The sequence below is a fragment of the Pseudopodoces humilis genome, chromosome 24, assembly GCF_049639895.1.
Source record: "Pseudopodoces humilis isolate 2021_Gansu_Grassland_sample_001 chromosome 24, ASM4963989v1, whole genome shotgun sequence".
NCBI lineage: Eukaryota > Metazoa > Chordata > Aves > Passeriformes > Paridae > Pseudopodoces > Pseudopodoces humilis.
In genome coordinates this window covers 396,477-418,179 of record NC_142223.1, presented here as the reverse complement: position 1 = coordinate 418,179, position 21,703 = coordinate 396,477, and the positions used below count along the sequence as shown (strand labels likewise).

General features: G+C 47.3%; 1 protein-coding gene across 1 annotated transcript; it reads right to left on the bottom strand.

Annotated features, from left to right (window-relative positions):
- Positions 1-1,559: 1,559 nt before the first annotated feature.
- Positions 1,560-20,248, bottom strand: HP1BP3 (heterochromatin protein 1 binding protein 3). The gene is made up of 13 exons (XM_005533163.3): positions 20,187-20,248; positions 13,655-13,852; positions 13,141-13,243; positions 11,774-11,924; positions 11,253-11,412; positions 10,166-10,309; positions 9,248-9,328; positions 8,172-8,326; positions 7,347-7,437; positions 6,521-6,680; positions 4,449-4,560; positions 3,422-3,559; positions 1,560-2,695 (listed from the first exon to the last, which is right to left on the bottom strand). Exons 2-13 carry the CDS (start codon positions 13,748-13,750, stop codon positions 2,410-2,412), a joined length of 1,677 nt encoding a protein of 558 aa, XP_005533220.1. The 5' UTR covers positions 13,751-13,852; positions 20,187-20,248; the 3' UTR covers positions 1,560-2,409.
- Between the last annotated feature and the right edge of the window lie 1,455 nt (positions 20,249-21,703).

Below are 21,703 nucleotides of genomic sequence, written 5' to 3'. Positions count from 1 at the left end.
TTTGCCCGCTGCTGCCTGCTTTTGCTGGGAAAAAAAATTAAGAGGGGTGGCTCTGGCCTCACTGCAGAGCAACCACATAACCCAGAGGCTCCCCACACACTCCGGGCCTGCCCAAGGAAGCTGCCCCCAGTCCCAGGGATGAGCTTGGCTCCTGGAGTGGGAAAGCAGCAGTCTGGGGACGAGATGGGATCTAAGCCCTGGCACTGCATCCAGAAATCCCTGCCTCATGCCCCAGCAATCCCAAGGGTGTGAGGAAAAGGGTTTGACCAGCAGCACCAGCTGCTTCAAGACCCCGTGAGCTGCAATGGCAGAGCCACCCGATCATCAATAATGGAGGAACCGTATAAAAAAAGGAAAAAATAGGACAGATGGGGCTGAAGAAACAACATAACGGAGCCCAGTCTGGCCAGGAAGCAGAGACTGGGGAAGAGTGAGTGGCTGAGCCGGCACAAGCCCTGCAGAACGCGTTTGTTCTGCTGGCAATGAACATTTTCCCATTCAATCCCAGTTACTGCTCCTGGTAAGAGAGAATCACTCCTTTGGATTTAATACAACCAACCCTGTGACTTCTTTTTGACTCAATGTGCAGAAATCACTTAATTCAAACCACAGCCATAGTCTGGTGATGACCAGGGTTTTGCCACAACTCTTAATTCAAGGTGCTCCTGCTTGGATGTGAGAAATCTGTGTCATCCAGAGCAGTGTTTTAACAAATACCCAGAGAGATTGTTGGTGTGGAAATGCCATTGGGAAGAGGGAGGTTGAAAAATACCCAGCACCTGAGTGAAGACACCTTGTCCCCATAAATATACTAGCACTGAGAAGCTTCTCTGATTCATCTCACCACAGTGCCAACAAACCCCATGGCTTCGGTACAAGCAGCCCCAGGAACAAGCCATCAACTAATGTTTCTAATTGCTTTACATCCCCGTGGATCATTCTTTGATCAGAGCTTTCACTCTGTTTCCCATCAGCTGTGATTTTTAACCTGCTGTTCATACCCTTCTTACAGGGTTGGGAACAATTCAGGCCATTTCTATAGGAATTTTTTAACTCCCAGTTAGAGGTAGCACACAGCAGCTGAAAAGAATAAATTCAATGAAGCTTTTTTCTCCCTTTCTGTGTAATTCCCCTCCTCCCAACTCTTTGCAGCAGCACGTTGGAGACTGTCAGGTCCCATTGGCATCGCTGCCCTGGGCATGGCAGAGCAGGGACATGGTGAGACGTGCTCTGAAGGCAGGGGCTGCTCTGTTGAGCAGGGCTGGGGGAGTTTTCAGCTGGGTTTTTTTGTCCTCACTGATCACTGACAAGGGGAGAAGAGGACCAACAAGAGGTTCCAACAGAGCTTTCTTTCTCACTCACCTTTATCTCCAGAGAAATCAGGGAAGAAAAAGGTCAGGAGCTGGTCCAGCTACAGAGCTTGGCAGTGGCTCAGGCTAAATCACGCTGACTTTGAACAAAGATCTGCCTCTGCTGCAATCTGTGGTGACTGTATTCCCTCCTCTCTACCTTTCCAGAAGAAGCTGGGGCAAGGAGAGAATGAACTCAGAAGGCAGGCCTGGAATCTAGTTTCATTTTATTTTAGCAAACCGCATGTTCTTCACTTATTAACATCTCTACATTAGCAATTGTATAGCTCTCCAACTTCTCTTTAAAAAAGGGTAAACAAGAGGTGACAAACCCAGGCTTTTCATCTCTTAAAAACATTTGAAAGTTGGATTCAAGAAGACTTTAATATATTTTGGTTTTAAGGTAACAAATGTGGTGTGGAAACACTAATTCAAATCACCCGCCTAACCGAGAGCTGCCCCTTTTGGAGCCCCTCTGGCACCAGAGCCCCAGGAGGCACCGAGGATCTGACTCAGCAGCCACCCTTGGGCCTGTGGCTGAGGAAAGCAGCACCTGGGGGGCTCAGTGCAAGTGCTGTATGTACACGGCTCCCTCGTGGAAGCGCCAAGGACCTCGGCATGCAGGGATCTAGGGAGGACTCCTCTGCCACCGCACCTTCTCATTAAAGAATCACATTCCCCCAATCATCCTGTTCCTGCTGTCTAAAGATATAAAGGTCTTCTTTGAAGAATTGTTTTAAAAGCCAACCCTCCCCCCCTGAAACCCACATGGAACACCATAAATGTACAGATTAGAGACGTCCTAGAAAAGTCCTAAAATTATTGCAGAAAGTAAAGATGACTCGTTCCAGGGGAGGGGCAGGCACGAGGCACAGCATCGAGATCTAACGAATGCTTGGGTTGGTTTGATTTAGTTTTCAGCTTTTCCCCATCATTCAAGAAAAAAAAAATTAAAAAATTAAAGAAGTGTTTAAGCATCAGAACTAAAATACAAATGCACGTTGACTTATAAAACAAGATTGTGGATTTGACCATGGAATTCCCTGACACTGGAAACATTTTACTTTTTTGCCCGGAGAGATTTCCTCATGGTGGATTTGCCCTTGGCAGAGGGTTTTACTTCCTTCCTCCCACTGGCTGCTGGTTTCTTGGAAGAGCTGCCACTGGAGGTTTTCTTGATGGCTGGGGCTGCCGGTTTGGCTTTCTTAGCAGGGGTTTTGACCTTGGGAGGGGGCTTTGCTTTGTCCCGGCGGGCAGCGGGGGTTTTCCTTGGCTTGGGTTTGGACTCTCTTCGCTTCATCGGAGGGGCCCTGCTCCGGGATTTGGGGGGTGGTCTCTTCTGCATCCTGTCAGGAAGAGACAGCACAGGAGCTCAGTGGAGGCACAAACAGTACCCAGAGCAGAGCTGCTGTCAGCAATTTGCATAAATGAAGCACATCTTGGCATCCCTGTCCTTTGCCGGCACATTACATGAGCTAAATCCCAGAGAGCAAGAGCTCCTCTGGTAGCTCTGCACTGAGCAGTTCCCATCCCCACAGAGCTGCCAGTGAGGCTTCCAACCCCTTTGTTAGGAAAATAAACATATAAATAATGACAGTGAATCAGTCTGCTGTCAGAACAATTAAGAGCCCTAAGCACTCTCTCCTGTCCAAGTGGGATTTTATTACCTAACAAACAACACTCATATTAAATCCAAATTCTGAGTGAGGCAGGTCTCGTATCTGGCTACAGAGCTGCAAATAATTACTGTAGGGAAGAACTTTTTTAAGGAAACAATAAATACAAAAAGTTCCATGTGAAACATCACACTTGCTAAAGCAGGAGACTAAAGGCAACACAAAGAATAAACACAGGCTCTCTCATCTGCAGGAGAAAAGAGGAAGGCTTCAAGTTAGGGAATGGGGGAGGTCAGTACCTCTGGAATAAGGAATAATTAGAAACTTCTGCCAACACCTGTGAGCAACAGCCCTGTGGATAAGTGACCACACCACGAGACACACCTGAGCACTCTACAGCTGTGACAGACACTTATTTCATCCAAAGGAGCCCACTCATCTCCCATGCTGCCATACCTCTTCTTTGGTGGTGGCTCTTCCTCCTCAGACTCTTCCTCTTCAGATTCTTCCTCCTCCTCAGATTCCTCTTCTTCTTCCTCATCAGATTCCTCAGAATCCTCATCCTGCTGCTTCTCTGGATAGAGCACATCTGGGCTACAAGAGGGGTCTGGTCAGAGTGCAATTTGCTTCTAAGGATACAACTCCAGGGTAGGCGAGCCCTGAGTAACCCTGGCTCCCCTCTGGAACTGCAGCTTTCCCCTAAGCTTACAGCTTTGGCCTAATCCAGAAATGCCCCCAGGAATTCTGTGATTGCTGCTGTCCCAAACCAAGGTTATTTAGACTCTGCAATGGCAGAAACACAACAGCCTGGGACTGCATCAGCCCTAAGCTGTCTCTTCTCCATTTCTATCCCTTGTTGCTCCTTCCCTGCAAACCCAGGGAGAGAAACCACAAAGGGGCAGGATGAGACTCTATCAGCTAAGCATGGGGGACTCGTGTGCAACACAGGGAGCTGGGGAGCAGCTCTTCAATGACTGTGCTGCCATTTGGCTCTTCCTGGGACACCAAGGCCTCATCCTTGGGCTCCACATGGCCCAGCACAGTATCAGCTCACAGCAGGAGAAGAAAGGCTCTTTAGACTTGGAGTAGCTAATCTAGGTCATCCTCCCTCCTCCCACCTCTCCTCCCCTAAGGAAGGAACAGTTGGGTCCTGCTCCTTAGGAGCATCCTGGCATGGAGAACCCCACTCCCTGCTCAGCTGAATTCAATAGCCCAGCCTGCAACAAAAGCAGCACAACAGACCACCTGAGAATACTGAGCCCAGTATTTCCACTGCCCTTAAAAGCTTCCCTTGCTAATGAAGCTGGCTTTCTGTTCATCCAAGTAATGCCATTATCCAGAGCATGGGTGACAACATGGCAGTTCACCAGTGATTAAACCCTCCACAACCTCCCTGTAAATAGGAGGTTGGCTCATGAACTTCAGCTCTGCTACCTGAGCTGTGCAAAACTCCTGAACATCATTTTACAGACAAGCTCTTTACCTGGGATAATAAGGGAAGCAAAGCTGAAAGGTTCCACTGAAGCCCTTCCCAGAAATTTGCTCCATCCAGCCATTCTTCTCACATTTCTGCAGGGTTCTCTTCAGTAGATGCACTGTAAAAAAGAAATCAGAGAAAGGGTGTGTTACTATCTTTATCCTCTTGTCTGATCTCACTGCTCTCTGCTATGCCCTCTGAAATCAGCGCTGGAGTAAGGATGGGAAATCCTCTCAGTCAGTTTTCAAGCAAGATACAAGATATTGCTCCTGAGCACTTGGCAAGAGTTTAAATTCTCCAGAGGAAGGAGTCAAGAACAATGCATGTTTCTGATGTCAGGATCATGGGATGCTCCTTCATAAATCATTCAAGAACACCATATAACTACCTCTGTCCAAATTTAACCCAGGTCTCAGACCTGTGCTCTAAAGTGTGTTTTAAAACAAGCCTTTTACCCTGGTTTTGATTTCCTCATGTTCTAAATGTTGCATGTGCTCCAGCCCTCCCCACACTGTGGTTTGCTTTTTGTTTTGTTTTTTAAAGGGTAAAATATTTCATCTAGAAATACAACAGATGAACTTTTTATTCCAGTCTTTTATTCCAGCCTTTTGTTCCAGCCATTCCATTGTATGGAATTCTTACTTTGTAAGAATTGTAACTCAAACTGTGCAAGTACAGGGGATCTTTGGCAAAAGGCTTGGGTTGCTTAGTCAGTTCAGAACCATTTTCAGGTTGAATTAGAGGGGCCATTTACATATTGAGCTTCCAGGGAAAAACGAGGTTCAATCTCAAGCATGTTCCAAAGTTTTTATAACCCCAAGGCTGGTTTTACTCTGGGTGTCAAAGGTCAATAACAGCACATAAAGGATTTGACTCCAGTCAAGTCCAGTTCTGAGAGGGGGCATAAACTGGGGAGGAGAGCAGAGTTCTGGCTCTGCAGTGTGTGCCCGCCTGCTTGTCACATCTCACCAGATCTTCCTCCAGTTGCTCTCAGAACAAAGCAGAGATCATCAAAATTCCTTTTATGTAATGGAAGGAGAAAGAAAACAACAGATTGCAAGCTGAGATTTCCTTCTCAGCCTTGCAGGAGTGACAAGCACTGGAGGCTGGCTCAACACAGGCCCTAAGGACAAGGGACATTTCCAATGGTCCTGAAAATAAACTGTGCGAGGGCTTAGGAAGCCTGGAAGCTCTTTTTCCTGCTCCGAGATTAAGACGTCACACCCAACATCAATTTCTAATTGGCAGAAGGTCTCAGGGCAGCTACTTCAGCCCTGGAACCTGTGCTGTGTGTCAGTAACCCTGCACCAAACAGCTGTGCTGATGCTGTGCTCCAGATAAAGGCTGGGATCAGCAATCTCCTCTGCTCACGAGGAATGGCACCAGCTAAGTGACACCACAGGAACAAACTGATCTATGTTTAGATTTGAGCAGAGACTGCTGTGAGCTCAGCCTGTCTCAACTGACCTTCAGCACCAGCCACTTGCACTGGGGCTCAGCCCAAATAACCCAAACAAGCCATCAGAAGATCTGCCTGAAAGCCTCTGCTCAGGCAAAAGTCAAACCAGACATTAGTGTCACTCCTGGGAACAAAGATATGCCAAATCTCCCTTCCAAATAAAATACAAGTGGCTTTTCTCCTTATTTCTTGACCTTTTAAAAATCAGAAGTAGGGTCTCAAACAAATCAGTAAGAGGGGTGCTCGTGAATTTTTTAAAAAAGTTAAACAACACAAGTTCTCTTAATGAAACACAGTTAGGAACTGCAGTGATGCCTTTCAAAGCAGAGAAGGATGAAATCAACTTGGTGATTTAAGAACAATCAAGTACTTAAATACTATTCCCCCTTCCTGGTTATACACAAGAGAACTGTGCATTCTGTCTCAGGAACCGGCCTTTGTCTGGCTTGAAAGGGACTGATGGGAATTCAAACCACAGTGCATCTCTGCAGCACAAAGAACTCAGCAGCTGCAGCTCCCTGCAAGCTCAACAGAGCAGCTTCAAGGTGCTGCACAGGCACATCTGCAGCTGCAGGACTCTCTCAGCATGCAGAATAGAAGCAATAGATCAGTACTTTACCCTGGAAGTTGGAGTTGGTCCCTGGGTAATTTTCCAGGATATACTTCTTCAGCGCTGTGGTGGAGCAGGTCTTCGGTTCGTTCATGGCCGCAATAGCAGACAGGATGGCATCTTCCATCAGAGTCCCACCCAGCAGGGGCTTCTCCCCTGATTTCTTCAGCTATTTTCCAAGGAGGAAGAGAAAAGCATCAAGACAAAATTCTCCCAAACCAGGTCAGGACAAGCTCCTCTGCACCAGGTGGGTCGGCGCTCCTGCATTAGCACAGATATGTTTAATATTAAAACACTGCACAGGGAACGCTGCTCTCCCAGCTGCAGGTGGGAAGACAGCCCTAGTCAGTCTGGGGGGCTTTATCAGGTAACCCCTCACCCCAGCCCCCAAATACACTGCAAGGATGTGGCAGTCTAAGGGCCTATTGCTCAGGGGAGGAAAGAAAAGCAAAATAAATCACATCTTCCTCCATCCCATGGACCAAATGTACGCAAGGGACTTCTGTGGTACACGCATGAGTAAAAGATGTCGCAGGCATCTAGGGTACCTGCTGCACTTCCAGTGAGGGATGGAAAGGAAAGCTTATCCCACCAGCTCCCTACTGTGCTGGTGAGTCAGAGCTGAGCAGTGCGTGCAGCACACTCAGCAAGGGAACAGGGGTCTGCTCCTGAAACGGAGACCAAGAGGAGAACAAGAGTTCTAGTGATTCACAGCTGGACAAGAGCTGAGCATGCCAGGCTGCCGAAGAAAGGGCTGCCCTGTGAAACCAGGGGACAGGGTGCAGTAACTGACATCCAAGGCTTGTGGTCAACAAAGATGAACCCAGTCTCTGACCTGGAATGTCCCAGACGCTCCCTTCCCTGTGATCTGCTCTAACTGGCCCTTCTCTACAGCTCTCTGCAGGGCATTCTTCAGCAGCTGGGGTCTGAAACACAGGAGGAGAAAGCTTTACTGACACACACTGACAGCTCCAAAAACAGAGAAACAGCGCTTTGCAGCGTGTGAGGAGAGCAGCACTTAGAGTGTCTGCCTACATGCAGACACTTTAAATGGAGATCTGTCAGTGAGGTTCATTGCCCAGGCAGAACGTGGCACCACGCTGGGATCTGAGCGGTGGCATGGGCTTGGTGGCACGGGCTCGGTGGCACGGCACTGCCGGCAGCTCCGGGCACGCGGCCCTGGCAAGGATCCACTTACCTTGAGCAGCACATTTGGACATGGTGGGCACTCAGTCAGCTCACAGGCAAACAAGGGGCTGACAAAACCCTGTTAGAGGTGATATGCAGGGTTTTCCTAGTTTTGCTTCCCAAGCCTCACTCCATACAGGTCAGCTTAAAGATTACTGTACATATGTGCTGGCTAAAGCAAGCACATCCAAGGGGGATGAAACTCCGAGGAGAGGCCTTCACATCCAGGCAGTAAAGGGATGTGGGTGTGGTTAAGGTGTGCAAAGCAGTGCTGCTGGTGGTGTCAGGAACAAAGATGGAATGTGGAGGGATGCAGGAAAAGGCACAGCTTTTCCTCAAGCTTTCCCACAGGCTCTGCAACTTGGAGCAGCACCTGGCTTAAACCAGATTGAATCATCGTGAAGTGAGATAGAAGGAGAGGAAGGCCAAGTTTCCCCAATCCTCTGCTTGCTAAAGCAACTCCAGCACTTACCTTACATCTACTTTGAGTTTGGGGTAATACTGAGACACGTATTTCTTGATCAGGCTGTAAGAAGCTTCCTTGGGCTCACACAGACGGGTGAAGGCCAGCGGCAGGACATCCTCCAGCTTCACCTGCTGCTCTGTGCTCAGAGCCGAACTGCTTTTCTGAAACACACAGATTTTTATGTGTCAGCAGGGCCTAAAACTCTGCATTTCTGAATCAGCAATGTACATGTGGGATAAGTGCTCCTGACACTGCCTGCTGAGCTGCCTTGCTCACACTTCTTGTGGAGCCAGTGAGCCCTGTTTAAAAAGTGCCACTACAATGAGTTTCCTCCAGGGCCCTACACGAAGTGTGAGAACATTTCCTTCAGTTTTAGGGCTTTTGGTCTCCCAGGGAGGCAAGAGATGACCACCAAGGTGTTACTTGTCTAACTCCACCTGTCTAATCCCAAGGGATTGGCAATTCCAGATAACCATTTTGTAACTGCAACATTAGGAATGTGTTTCACACACTCAGTACAGCATGGAGTGGAGATCAGCAGTGCTGGAACCACAACTAGCTGTGAAACTCAAAAAAACAACCCCTTCACATTAGTCCCCAACAACACCCAGCATCAGCAGCTTTCTTCCAGAAGCCTTAGGATATTTTCTTCTTCCTCCCTCTGTCCTCATAGCTGATGGGAAAACATTGCCCTCAGTTCTAAAGACTGGAGTCTTCCCTTTATCCACCCAACAGATAAAACACACACAGCAGTTGCATAAATACCAACACCTGAGAGTCACCTCTCTCTGCCCAGTAAAGACAGAGGAAGAGTTCCATGGTTATTCAGTTTTCTGCCTCTGAACCAAAGCCTAGGGGGTTAATGTAAACATTTTAAAACTGAGATTGTGATCATTTGACTTGGGTTTAATTCCTCATAGTAGTTTTCTGAGTCTGATACTGGTGGGATGAGTGTTTTAATTGCTGTACTTGGGGAGAAAAAGCACAGCAAGGAGGAGAACACTGGGTTGAGAGCATTGGGTAAGGTACATGTGCTCCTGTGCAGTACATTTCAGAGTGTTGTTTAAAATGATCCATCTTACCTTTCTGTCTCTGGCTTTTGGAACAGTTTTTCCTGCATTAGACACCACCACAAAGCTCCCAGAAGCTCCCTTTCCTTTAACCTGGTTCAAGAGAAAGTCCATTTCAGTCCTTAACAGAGCAACTCACAACACTAACAACCTGAGACAGACTCACTGACACCAAGATGCAGATTTTCAATACAGTCATCCTGCAGTGGGTTTTTATGGCAGTGGCCTGATTTGAACCCACTAAAACTTCAGTAAGACCAGAAACTGCAGCCAGGCTTTGGGACATACTCTGCTGTCCTGACCAAGAGATCCTGACAGATAACACAGCAATAAATTACTGCGTTAAAACCCACACTGCTGCAGAAGTGACACTGCTGGACTCATGTGCTGCTGCAATGTTGTGTGACACAACACCCAGAAATGGCCAGGAATTGCACAAAAACCAACGGTGCCAAGTATGTGACTGACATAACAGTGCTGAAATCCTGCCAGTGTCCAGCAAAGCAGAGACACTGGATGATGAACCTCCACGAGGAAGAACATGTTCATTCCACAGACCTTATAGTGAAGTTAACAAATTCCTGTGCAGTTCCCAGAATCATGGAATGGTTTTGAATAGAAGGGATCTTAAAGACCACCCAGTTCTGTCCCTGCCACGGGCAGGGACACCTTCCACTATCCCAGGCTGCTCCAAGCCCCATCCAACCTGCCCTTGAACACTGCCAGGGATGAGGCAGCCACAGCTGCTCTGGGCACCCTGTGCCAGGGCCTCCTGACCCTCACAGAGAAGGATCATTTTCCAATATCCCATCTAACCCTGTTCTCTGGAACTCTGAAGCCATTGCCCCTTGTCCTGTCACTCCAGGCCCTTGGAAACAGTCCCTCTTCAGCAATGCCACCCCAAGTGCTGCTCCACAAAGCAGCTCTTACCTGCCTAATGATTCCCCTCTCCAGCTCCCTTTTCAGTGCTTGCTTCAGGAGGTATCCCCTCCTCTCCAGCTCCAGGGAAGGGTATTTGTGGATGATGTATTTCCGTATTGCAACCACCGAGGCACCGCTCTTCTGAAAGCAGGCCTGAAACAGAAACAGAACACTAGAAACCACCTACACTGGAATTATCCTGAGAGGGGTGGAAAAGCAGAGATTGGACTGATGCACACAGGCCACCACAGGATGCCAGGGCTGGTCTTTTCCCCACTGTGAATCAAGTATAAGACGTGACTAACAAAATACTTAACTTTCCCCTTCTGAGTAGCTGAAGAGCAACACAAATAACACAGAAGCAGCACAGCAAGCACATATCTACTACTCTCCTGCTCTAAAGCACTCACACAGAATGGCCTAAAATACACCTTTTGGCAAGCTGCACAACTGATTTACTAACATTTTATTAATGCTAGACAGAGTAATCATTAAGTCAGAACAACCTGCCAATTCTTTTTTTTAAGAAGATAGAGGATTGACATCAGTAAACTAGCAAAAACCTAAGGTGAAGTTCATCTTTTGAAGATGGATGGAAAGGCCTCCATCCTTTGGAGGAAGGGAGCCTTGAGGGGAGAGCAGCAGCACAGCTACAACAGCAGAGATCTCCTCTTACAATCTGGAGGGATAAAGTAAACCAAGACCACTTTGGAATGCAGGTTTACAGTATCTCAGTCTGTCCTGAGTTAGAGTAAGTTAATGCTAAAAGAATGAATCCAGGTAAATGAAGTTAAATGTGGCTAGGAGGCACAGCAAACAAAATGATGACAGCAATCAACCATGGTTATGCCATCCTAGCTGTTCCTCATAATGTAATTAGGGAGGGAAACAAATTCTAAACAAAGAAATCATCTACAGGGCCCCTCATCATCCTGCTGGACTCACATGCCAGCTATGTGGTGTTCCAGGCACAAGCACATCCATCTTACACACTCAGTTTCCTGCTAACACACAGCACTGTCACCTGCCCCTCAGCAAGCTGAAATCGTGTTTTAGAACATAAATTGAATAAAAACCACATTTGTGTCCTGCTTACCTTGATGGCCTCGGTTAAAATTGCATCCATTTTGGGCCGGGAGGTGGCTGCCATCTGAGTCTGCTTCTGTGCCCGAGCCAGCTGGCTGGCAGAGAGCGTGGCCCATGCAGGGATGGTCTTCTTCACCTTCTTCTCCTTCTCCTTAGACTGCTCCTTCTCACTTAGGGAAAATACAGAGCAACAGTAAGACAAGAGGCACTGAAGCCAACAAGATGGACAAGAAAAAAAACCAAACAAAACAAAGCCCAGACTATCTGACACTATTTAAATTAACATAACTTAAGGACTATTTTGATGTTTCTATTAGTAGAAAAAGAGGCCTTGTATCACTATTAAGCCTCATATCTGTTCAAGAACAGCAGCTCCACATGATCAGTAGCTTCTTCCTTAGAAGTATCTTAAGGAGAAGCACCTTAAGGCATTCATTTTCCTTTTCTCTCCCACTATCTTTTCTCTCTTAGAGCCTGACTTTCTTCAGAATCCTCCTCAAAACCCCAAATTCCATGCCAAGTAAGCCTTACTCCTTTTTGGTTTCTTCTGAGGACTTAGTTTCCTCCTTCCCTTCATTCTCAGGTTCCTTTGGCTGTTCTGCTTCATTGGATGCAGCAGGCAGGGTTTCAGGCTCTTGTTCCTCTCCAACAGAGGCAGATTCCTCAGAGGTGACTTCTGCATCTAGAAAATGTGAAAAAACAAAGTTACTGTCCAAAACCAAACTTTTATTCTTTAAGAAGGTAGAGGGGAAAAAACCAAACTTAAGAGCACACCCCACTAATTATTTCCCACCAATTTGTTTTCACTAACTTAACCGTGTTATTTAGAAGCAATTTAAAAGTGTAGAAAAGTACTGGAAAGAACTTCAATAAAGATGCAATCAGCCCTCAAATGCCAGAATAACTGCAAACAACATCATGCAACATTTTCACAGTTAACCAGTTCCGAGTGTTCTCCTCTCAACTCCACAAGCTGCTGTTGCAGACAGGCCTGGGATTCTAAGAAATCGCTTTGCTTATGACCCAGTTATTTTCAAACACAAAAGCACCTGAGGGATAATTACAATTCCATCACATTTTCCCAGACTTGGCAAAGCTTTAGGTGGCACGTGCATTGGCAGGAGCACTTGTACATCAGAAGGATCAAATCCAGTCAGAAATCAACTTACCAAGGAAATAAAAAATACATAAAAGTATATTTAGCTCAGAACAGGCCTGAGAAACTGGGGTGCCTGCTAGATAAAATGCATTTAAACTGAAATTCCACACTCTCTGGATAAAGAACTGCCCACCAACACTGCTCTGTGCAGCTTAAGCATTTCTGATACATTCCTGTGCAGTTTTCCCATGGAGGCATTTAAAATACACAGTGAATTAAGAGTCAGTTTTGCAGGTAGTTTTTTTTATTTGTGACACCAAAAAGGACAAAAATCAGTGAAATGACACATTCTGGGACACTGGGGCCAAGCTGCTAAAACCAGCCATGTTAATATCAGGCAAGATTGCATGACACATTGTGGTAAAACATTTTTGCTCAGAAAAATAGCAAAAAAATTTGAATACTCTGTTTTTTCCATTCATTAACTCCACCTTTTGATCTCAAACCATCTTTCTGACACTACTGAAACTTCTTCATTTCTTTACCCTAAAGGATGCGCAAACATTAAAGGGACCATGTTTAGCCATAAATATTTAGCCATGTCTGGCATGACACAAGATATAAAAGACAAAACAAGTGGGTTCAGACTGAAAACAGTGTCTGCAAAACACAAATCTTGGAGAAGCCTGTGAAAGGGAGCCAAACATTAGTAATAGTTTCATCTTGTCTGTAGGGTTTTGCATGAGTTTCAGAGCCAGTCCATGTTTGGATATGCATTAATCCCCCCCACTGACTGTACCTGCTTTGACCTCCTCCCCTTCAGCAGGTTTGCTTTTGGGAGGAGTTTCCCGGGAAGAAGCATTCACCGAGCGACGGATTGGCATTGTGTCGTCTTCCACTTTCTACAAAAAACACATGAGAATCAGCACAGATGCTGGAAAGAATCTGAAAGTTTTGAAATGGGATTAAAGTAAATCAAAGCAGCATAGGTAGAAATACTCTGGTTTGGATTTTTTAGGATGTTAAAAGACAGTAGCCCTCAAACCAGCTTCTTCAAAGCATTATAGGAGAGGATAGTTCCACATTTTATGGTTATAAAAGAAATTATTCAATTCCAAATTAAATGAGATGAGCATTTGAGGATTTCGACAGACATATCGTCTCAGGGAAAGCAGGGAAGGGGAAGCAGAGTTTGTTGGACTCCCAGTCGAGTTTCCTAGAAGCAGGGGAGAAAGAGTACTGAGTAACCTTGAGCAGGACTGGAAATCAAGGACTGATCCAAGGGCAAGCTTGGAGAAAGGGCCAGCCCCTACCTCACTTAACTTGTCCGTGTGGATCAGCTGAGCTCCCGTTAAGAGTGGAAGCGTCTTATGATGCACGGGTTCAGCTTCAGACAGATCAGTCGACATTTAAATTAATTTCTAGCCCCAAGTGCAGGTAACTGTGGAGCCCCAGGTTTTAACCCCAAGGACTTTTTCCTAATGGTTTTCACAGTGCAGTGAGGAGTCAACCTAAAGTACAGAAAAGATGTGGTGTGAAAATTAACAAAACAAAAACATGTAGGTCCACGTATCTATCAAATTAAAGATTAAAAAGAAAAGGATAAATGACTTACAGCTCATGACTAACACAACTGACAAGCAACACTTGCATTCAACAAAGGTGCTAAAACATGTATGCAAACTGGTGAGCTATGGGTGGAACAGAAAAGGGAAAGGTGCAAGCCAGACCTGCTCCTTTAGAAGATGGCTAAAAGGTAAAAAGGCTCTTTAAGTTAAGGGCAAACACTGATGAGAAGCAGCCATTTCACTGAGTGAGGGAACTGGTCACTCAGTGACTTTGGGAAAAAGCAGGAGCTGGCACATGGAGCTAAGGAATTACACCATTACATCCCAGGGAGAAGTTACAAGCATTGGGAACCCAAGCTACGCCCTCCCACCCAAACTAAACCCCATGCAATTTAAAGAAATTAAGAAATATTTTGACAAAAAAAAAAGACAATCAGAAGAGCAGTCTCCATGCCTTCTACCAGAAAACAAGCTTGCCAAAGCTCTGCTCCAAACACATGCACTGTCATGGATAACAAATGGGTTAAGCTCAGTTTAACCCTCATCATGTCTCACACCCTACTACTATTGTGCTTTTACAGCCTTTCTTACCTGCTGCCCATCTGCCTGCACTGGGCACTGCACTCCTAAGGAGAGGGGCTTCACTAATTCCATCACAAAACCAGGATTCATCGGCTCATTCACTTCCTCTCAGCATCCCCTTTAAAAACCTCAGAAGCAAAACCTCACCTCCAGCAAACCACATCTGGACCTGTCCCAATTGCATCCGAAGATCAAGCTCCAGCTTGCCCTCCTCCATTTCTGACAGAGAAATGCCCTCCTTTCACCTACTCTGTGTGTCTCCTTTTGCTCAGAAGGCAGGCACTTACCATAAACTTTCTCTTTCAAGAAGTATTTCTCCAGCCTGAACAGAGCAGCAGCAGCCCCAGCCCTGTTCCAAGCTCTCAGCACAGTTTCAGCACTGCTCTCCCCACTGCATGGGTAGGTGCTCTGTACCACACCAACACCACCTCCCCAAAAACACAGTCCTGTCCCTACTCAGCAGTGGGGATCCCTAACCAGCCAGAGGCACTTCTGACAACAACTCAACAGCCACTCTGAAAACCCACGGGGAACCGTCCTGCCTCAGCACCAGGGAAAGCAAAGCCCAACAGCATTGGCTGTTTTCTTCTGAGGCAAAACAGAAATATCAAACCACACTACATGCCAACAAAACAAAAAAATGAGATGAATGAAACTTTGTTGTGAAATGTCAGGATGTGAAAATATACTAATTGCCAACCAGAATATACAGAATATATCACAGCACTTAAAAAAAAAAATTGTACTGTTTTAAGGGACCTTCCTTCCTCAAGTGTGGAAAGTGAAAGGAAAAAAAATGAGCATTTTCACCAGGCTTCAGCTCAGGATCCAGTGTTTTTTCTAGCAAGCAGAGTCTAAAACCCTTCAAGAAAATGCCAGAATTTTGAAGTGAGTCCAAAATAACCAACTACAGATTCCCCCTCAGGGAAATCAGCTGGGGGCAACAGAAGACACATTCCCTGTGATTAAACACACACACAAACCACACTGTGGCTGACATGGTCCTGGGCTTTAATTATTTTTTAACTGTGTGACCTGCATGACACATACATGAAAACAGTACTCCAAACTTTGACTTAAAATTCCCTGAGTTCTGAAAACCCTTTTGTTTAGATCAGTGTGTAAAGCACTGGAGTCTTTTTGCTCTCAAGAGTACAATTTCTTGTTCCTGTGCCCACAATACATGCAAACAAGCTGGTATCCAGCAGAAATTCAGGCTTGTTGGTTCCCTCTGCATTCCCAGGCATGTTTTACACAAACATCAAACAAGTATTGTGCCTTGAAAGGGGGTAGAGGCCACCACCTGAAGATGCAGGTTTCAGGGGTGATTTTAATGAACATTTAAATCTGATCAACTGTCAGAAAACTATAATCACATCAGCAGTGAAAACAGCACCAGGATGCTAACCTTCACCAAAGTACAGAAAGTCACTCCAGAAACTCCAGCTCATAAGGACTCAAGGTAGGGTGAGCAGGCTGAAAACAAATATGCAATGGAAAAATGAGGAAGTATATCCAATCCTGGGCCAGGGGGGTGTCCCCTTACTGTCACACAACACCCACGGGTGATTGATGTACTTAAATGTGACTGGGTACAAAGTACACAACACCGGCCTAGAAATGAGGTCAAAAAGGGCTAAAAAAGGTTTTTATGCAATTGCAGGTTAGAAGGCAGGGCATCAAACCCAACAGGTGATCCAACAGGTGATGTAAGTAAGAACAGCTGTTTGTTATCAGAAAGCCTTAAAAAGCAAAGTAAAACTGAGTTTAAAAACCAGGCTATTGGTTGCTGAGAATTATTTACCACTTTATAATGCACAAGAGTATTTAAATGTTCTGGAAACTGCAGAATAAAAGCACAGGAAATGTTAATACTTCTGAAAATCCAAATCAAACATGCCCAAACTCATCACCTTCTAACTTGCAAGCTGCATAACTCTTTCAAGGCTTTGCCCCCTTGAAATCCTCAAAGCTGTTCCTAAAAACCTAGCCCAGGTAGCAGATATTTTGTCAAACCCTCATGGTCACAGTATATCATCCAGCACCATCTTGGATACAAATGTGTCTGTCAGGAGTTCTCGGTGCTGTCACTGCCCGCACACTGCCGTGTTCCAGCACTCCGGCTTTTCCAGCCCACGGAGCTGCCTGTGCTCTTGGCTAAGTCAGCCCAGGAGCACTTAGTCATTTAAACCAGCCTAAAGTCCTGCAGATTAATAAAATATGTTCTGAATAGAGAATACAAGTTAGTTCCAACTTCTGATTCTTATTTGCCAACCCACTTGGAAACTCCCTCGCATGTGGCTGAGCACAGCTGACACTCCCATCACTCTTGCTGCATTCAACAAACTTTGTCCCGATCCTTAGGGCCACCATTTCCCAGGTGTCCCAGCTGTCTGGAATTTCCCCCTGACTGAGCTCCAAGGTCTGCCTTTGCAGCCCTCCTGCGGTGGAGGCTCCTGGGGCTCTGTTCCAGGCTACCTGAGCTGTGAGCAGCTTGTTTCAATTAACCAGGAGCAGTGGTCCAGCTCACCCATCCAAGGGCTCCCCACTTGCCAAGCAGTGCATTCCTGAGCCTGCCTGTGTTACAGCGTCCATTTCCAGCCACTCCTTCCCTGCCTGGGGTTATGGGGGAACAACAAATCCCATGTACTTTAGGGTTCAGGGGAGCACAGCAAAAATCCCTCACACTTCTAGCATCCCAGGAATTCCTACACTCAGAGACCCAAAGGAGGGTTTTTAAAGCCTAAAAATAATTTTAATTTGAAAACACTTTCACTCAGCATTGAATTTGAGCCTCTGACTCCAAATGCCATGAATGCAACCCAACTTATACCTTGCCTGTCCCAGTTTTTACAGAGCATAAACCCTGCCCTTCTGTGCACACAGATGCTGCTTTCACTGAAAGGAAAAAAAAAAAAAAAAAAAAAGAGGAAAAAAAAAAAGGCACATTACTAGAGTGAGACTGATGCTCCCACCCAGGGCTGAGCTCAGCACTTGTCTGTTTACTATTCTCCACACAAAGAACACCAGCCCAACAGAAAACCACTACAGGCTTCTGATTCTTTCTCCATCCATCTCTGACCTGCACAGAAGGCAGAACAGATCGTTTCCATTGCCTGGATTATTTTCCATTCCAACACCCAGGAGTTTTTCCTCATGTCCCCAAACAGCCACAGTCAGCAAACAACTTAAATTACACTACCATCATACCTAAAACTCACAGAAACTTCAGCCAAGGGATTAATATGATGAAGAATTTCTGCCTGCATGGCTGTCTCAAAATAATCCATCTCCACACTGATGCTCAGGATCATGATGGTGACAAGCTCTGAGGAACAACAGTTTTTGGCTAGAATGGCCCTTGATCCAAATTCTCACACTCTGTCTATGCCACATGGCCACTGAGGGATGAAATCACCCCCTTTGGAGTGCACAGGGTTCAGCTTTGAGCTTAAAAAACAAGGTCAGATCACAAAGTTAAAACAACTCCAAAATGAAAATCTCTGCTGAAAGTTTTCAAAGCCTTGGATAAAATATCTTAATTCAGGATCCAACATCATGAATTTTGACAAAATGCTGACACCTGAATGAAAATTTAGGCTGCAAGTGTTACATACCAGGGTTTGAACCCCTTATAGGCCATCTCCTCCTTGCCTAGATAGATTAAACATAAACCTCCTCCCAAATACTACTTATTCACCTATCATTTATTATTCTACAGACTAAACTATACATGACAAAAGCCATTACTTCATTGCAGTCTGTAAGAAATCTACCCACACCTCCCATTATAGTCCATCAATGTAACACTTTTATTCCCTCACTGAAGTTTAAATCCTCAGAGGACCCCAGGTCACTTGTAACAAAATGCTGCCAAAAGATTTACATGTCACTTTCTGCTGAAAGGGAAAAAACACAGGAAAAGATATTCTGAAGACAAAAACAATTCAAAGAGCTTCTGCCTGATGAATGTGCATGATGAATTGAGAAGATCATTAATTAGCAAGCTCACACATGTAAACAAGAGAAAACTCCAAAAGCCACTTCTTTTTTTTTAAGGTATTTATATCAGGTTCTTCCCTCCAACAGGAATTATGAGGGCTTTTTTTTTTTTTTTTTTTCTCTACTCATTGCTGATTTCCAAGGATCTCCCACTCTATCCAGAATTTTTTTGAAGTCTCACTTGAGGAAGGTCTGTGCTCTCCTGCCCAGTCCATCAAACACTTCCACTCTTGAGCTGAACTCACCTCCCTCTCCTCTCACTGCTCTCATGGAGAAGGGACGCTGTTTACAAACACAAGCACTTCCGAACCTTTCCTGCCTCAATGGGAGTTGCTTGCCAAAGACTGCTGGCTAACTCTCTCTTGAAGATGCTAAAAATACTATTTATGGTCAAAGCAAACAAAAGTCACATGCTGGGAAATCAGAGTGCAACTCTTACTCAATAGTTAGATAAGAACTGGGAAGTGACACACTTGCTAACCCAGAAATAATTCAGCAGGGCTCCTACCAAGTGAGAAATACCACAGCTATAAACAAACTATCCAAACTATCAGTCTCTGCTACACTGTATAGAGGAGCGACAGCAACACACCCACAATCCCACATTATCCAACTTTCCTTCTGCAGCACAGGCCGGGCAGTTCCCCAGTGATTTACAGACACTGGTTAATGGGAACAGTTAAAATACACTATTTGGGAATGTGGGAAGGATTCGCTCTGAACAGCGTTCCCGGTCTCGAGCTGTCCTCAGCTGCAGCAGGTAGGCTGCTGGGGCCCCGGGCCTGGCAAGAGCCACCCCAGAAGCTGCTCCTTTTCTTCTCCTTAAATCTTTGCGATGTTTTACCCAAAAACACCCCACAGCCTAGAGCGGCAAGGATAACGATACAGGAACAGAAGCCAGTTCCAGACTGGAATTTAACAGCCTTCTCTATAGAGTCTGTGCTCTACAGAGGGGTGATTTACATCCCTTTAGCGGGCTGTGAGCACCTGGGTGCAGGAAGGCACTTGGAAGTGCCTGGAGCCTCACACGTAGGTCTGTATCCATCGCTATCAGCGACTCCGGGGGGATTAGGGATCTCTTTTAGGAAGCGGAGCCACACCGCAGCCAGGCTGAGGTTACCCCCGAGTGGTGGCACTTCTCGGGCGTTGAGGAAGTGAGTTAGAGCAGGCAAAAACCCAAACAACAGCACAGCCAAGCAGCCGAAAGGCGGGAAGGCCGCGGCGGGAGCCAAGCTCTTCCTAAGTTTATAAATAGCGATTATTTATCGTGTCGCGGCCCTGTCAGCCCCTTCCGCCGCTGACCTTCCCCGGGGCTCGCCCTGTATCGGCGAGAGGCGTGTTTGAGGCGTGTTTGAGCCCCGCAGCTCCTTTGTGAGGGCCCGCGGGCCCGCACCCCGCCAGGCCCCGCCGGGCCCGGCGAACACCCGAGGCCCGGGGCCGCCTCCTCGGGCCTGTGCCGGGCCGAGCCCGCCGCGACATCGCGCCGTGCCCGCGCAGCGTGTCGCGACTCCCCGTCACGACACCCCCGCTCCCCCAGGCCTGTCAGGGCAGGGAGGGGGACGCGCTGAGGGCAGTCCCGGGGGCCCCCCCCCGGCGGCGCCCCCGCGCCTCGAGCACAGCACCCGCGGCCTCCCAGGCGCGGCTCCGTGTCCCGCCCGGCGCAGCGCCGGGGGCGGGCGGGGCCGGGACTCACCGGGCCCGGCGGACACAAAGCGGCGGCGCCTCCAATGGCGGCGGCGGCGGGACCGGGGGGGGGGGCCGGGGGGGGCGGCTGAGGGGCGGGGGCGCGCGGGGGAGGCGGGGCCGCGGCGCGCGCGGCGGGGGGGCGGGGCCGGGGGGCGCCGCCAGCCAATGGGAGGCCACGTGCATTTTTCAAATGCCGCCCCTTCTCCCCCGCCCCCACCGCCTCCACGTCGCGCGGGAGCGCGCGCGTGCGCGGGGCGGGGCTGCGCGCGCGGTTCCCGCCGCTGCCGTGCTGAGGCGATTCCCGCCGCTGGCGTCGTTGAGGGGGCGAGAGCCGCTCCCGGGGACCGCCCCGCCGAGCCCTCAGCCCGACGGACTTTGAGCTCAGCCCCGCCAGGCTGGGACCACGCCGCCGCCTCCTCAGCCCTGCCGGAACCGAGTGGCCGTGTTCCTGTGTCACCTGCTCCAGGTGACCCTGCTTTGGCAGAGGTTTGAACTGTATCTTCTCCAGAAGTCCCTTCCAGTCCCAACTATTCTGTAATTCTGTGTCCACCAGCGAATTCCCGTTCCGGAGCCCTCCAGTCTGTATCTGGAGTCTTGTTGCGTCCTCTTCTCACCCTCTGCGGTATCCCCAGTGTCGCCTTCCCTTTGCTTCAGCCTCTTCACCCCTATCCCTCATTAGCTGTGTAATTACTGCCTGCCGCAATTACACCAGTACTAGTGCTGAGGTCTGGCTGCAAGCTGGGAATTTTCTGTCACAAGTTCTCATATGTGGGAAGGATACCTTTCCTGAGGGTGCTTTGCTCTGTTTCAGGCAGTTTTTACCTGTGCCTCCACTGCTCAGGGTGAGGATTATCACGGCAAGGCAGAGCTCGGGTGTGACCCATACTTGTATCTTCATTGTCACAGTAATCTCTTCAATTCCCTACCTATTCTTATTTTCTGCCATAAGCATGCTTAGAATCACAGAATCATTAAAATTGGAAAAAAACATTAAAATCATTGAGTCCAGCCTTTCCCCTAGCACTGCCAAGGCCAGCACTAAACCATGTTCTCAAGTGCCACATCCACACATTTTGAACAGCTCCAGGGATGGTGACTCCCAATACAACACAGCAATTTCATCCACTTTCTCTTGTCCGAGCAGTTTTCTCATTTTTGACCCTTCACATTCCTTAAAGCCACAGGATCACACACTGCTCTGTCTCCTCTGCTCCACTTTTTGGGCAGGTTTGTGTCATCTGTGTCCCTCTTCCTGTTCCCACTGTGACACACACTGTATGTGACAGTGACGGGAATGAAGCTGTGGGCCAGCACGGAAGGAACAGGGAAATCCATGGCCAGAGAATCAGGCTGCAGCAGGGAACTGCTGCCAGAGTTATTTGTGATGGTGTCAAGCACTATCATTGTCAGAAATAATAAGTATTAAAGTACTTTTAGCAAGTACTAAGCACTGTTAGTAACTAGTAAGCCTTTTCAATACCTTTCCTGCCCACAGGTGCCATGGACTAGGAAGATTCCAACTCT

Bases quoted from the DNA above. Each gene is read 5' to 3' on its own strand.
- HP1BP3 (XM_005533163.3), bottom strand. From the start codon at position 13,750: ATGTCGACTGATCTGTCTGAAGCTGAACCCGTGCATCATAAGACGCTT. The intron at 10,310-11,252 runs GTAAGCAGGACA...TTTCTGTTTCAG, and splicing joins TTTTAACCGAGGCCATCAAG to GCCTGCTTTCAGAAGAGCGG. The intron at 3,560-4,448 runs GTAAAGAGCTTG...CCCCTCTTGTAG, and splicing joins TGCTTCCCTTATTATCCCAG to CCCAGATGTGCTCTATCCAG.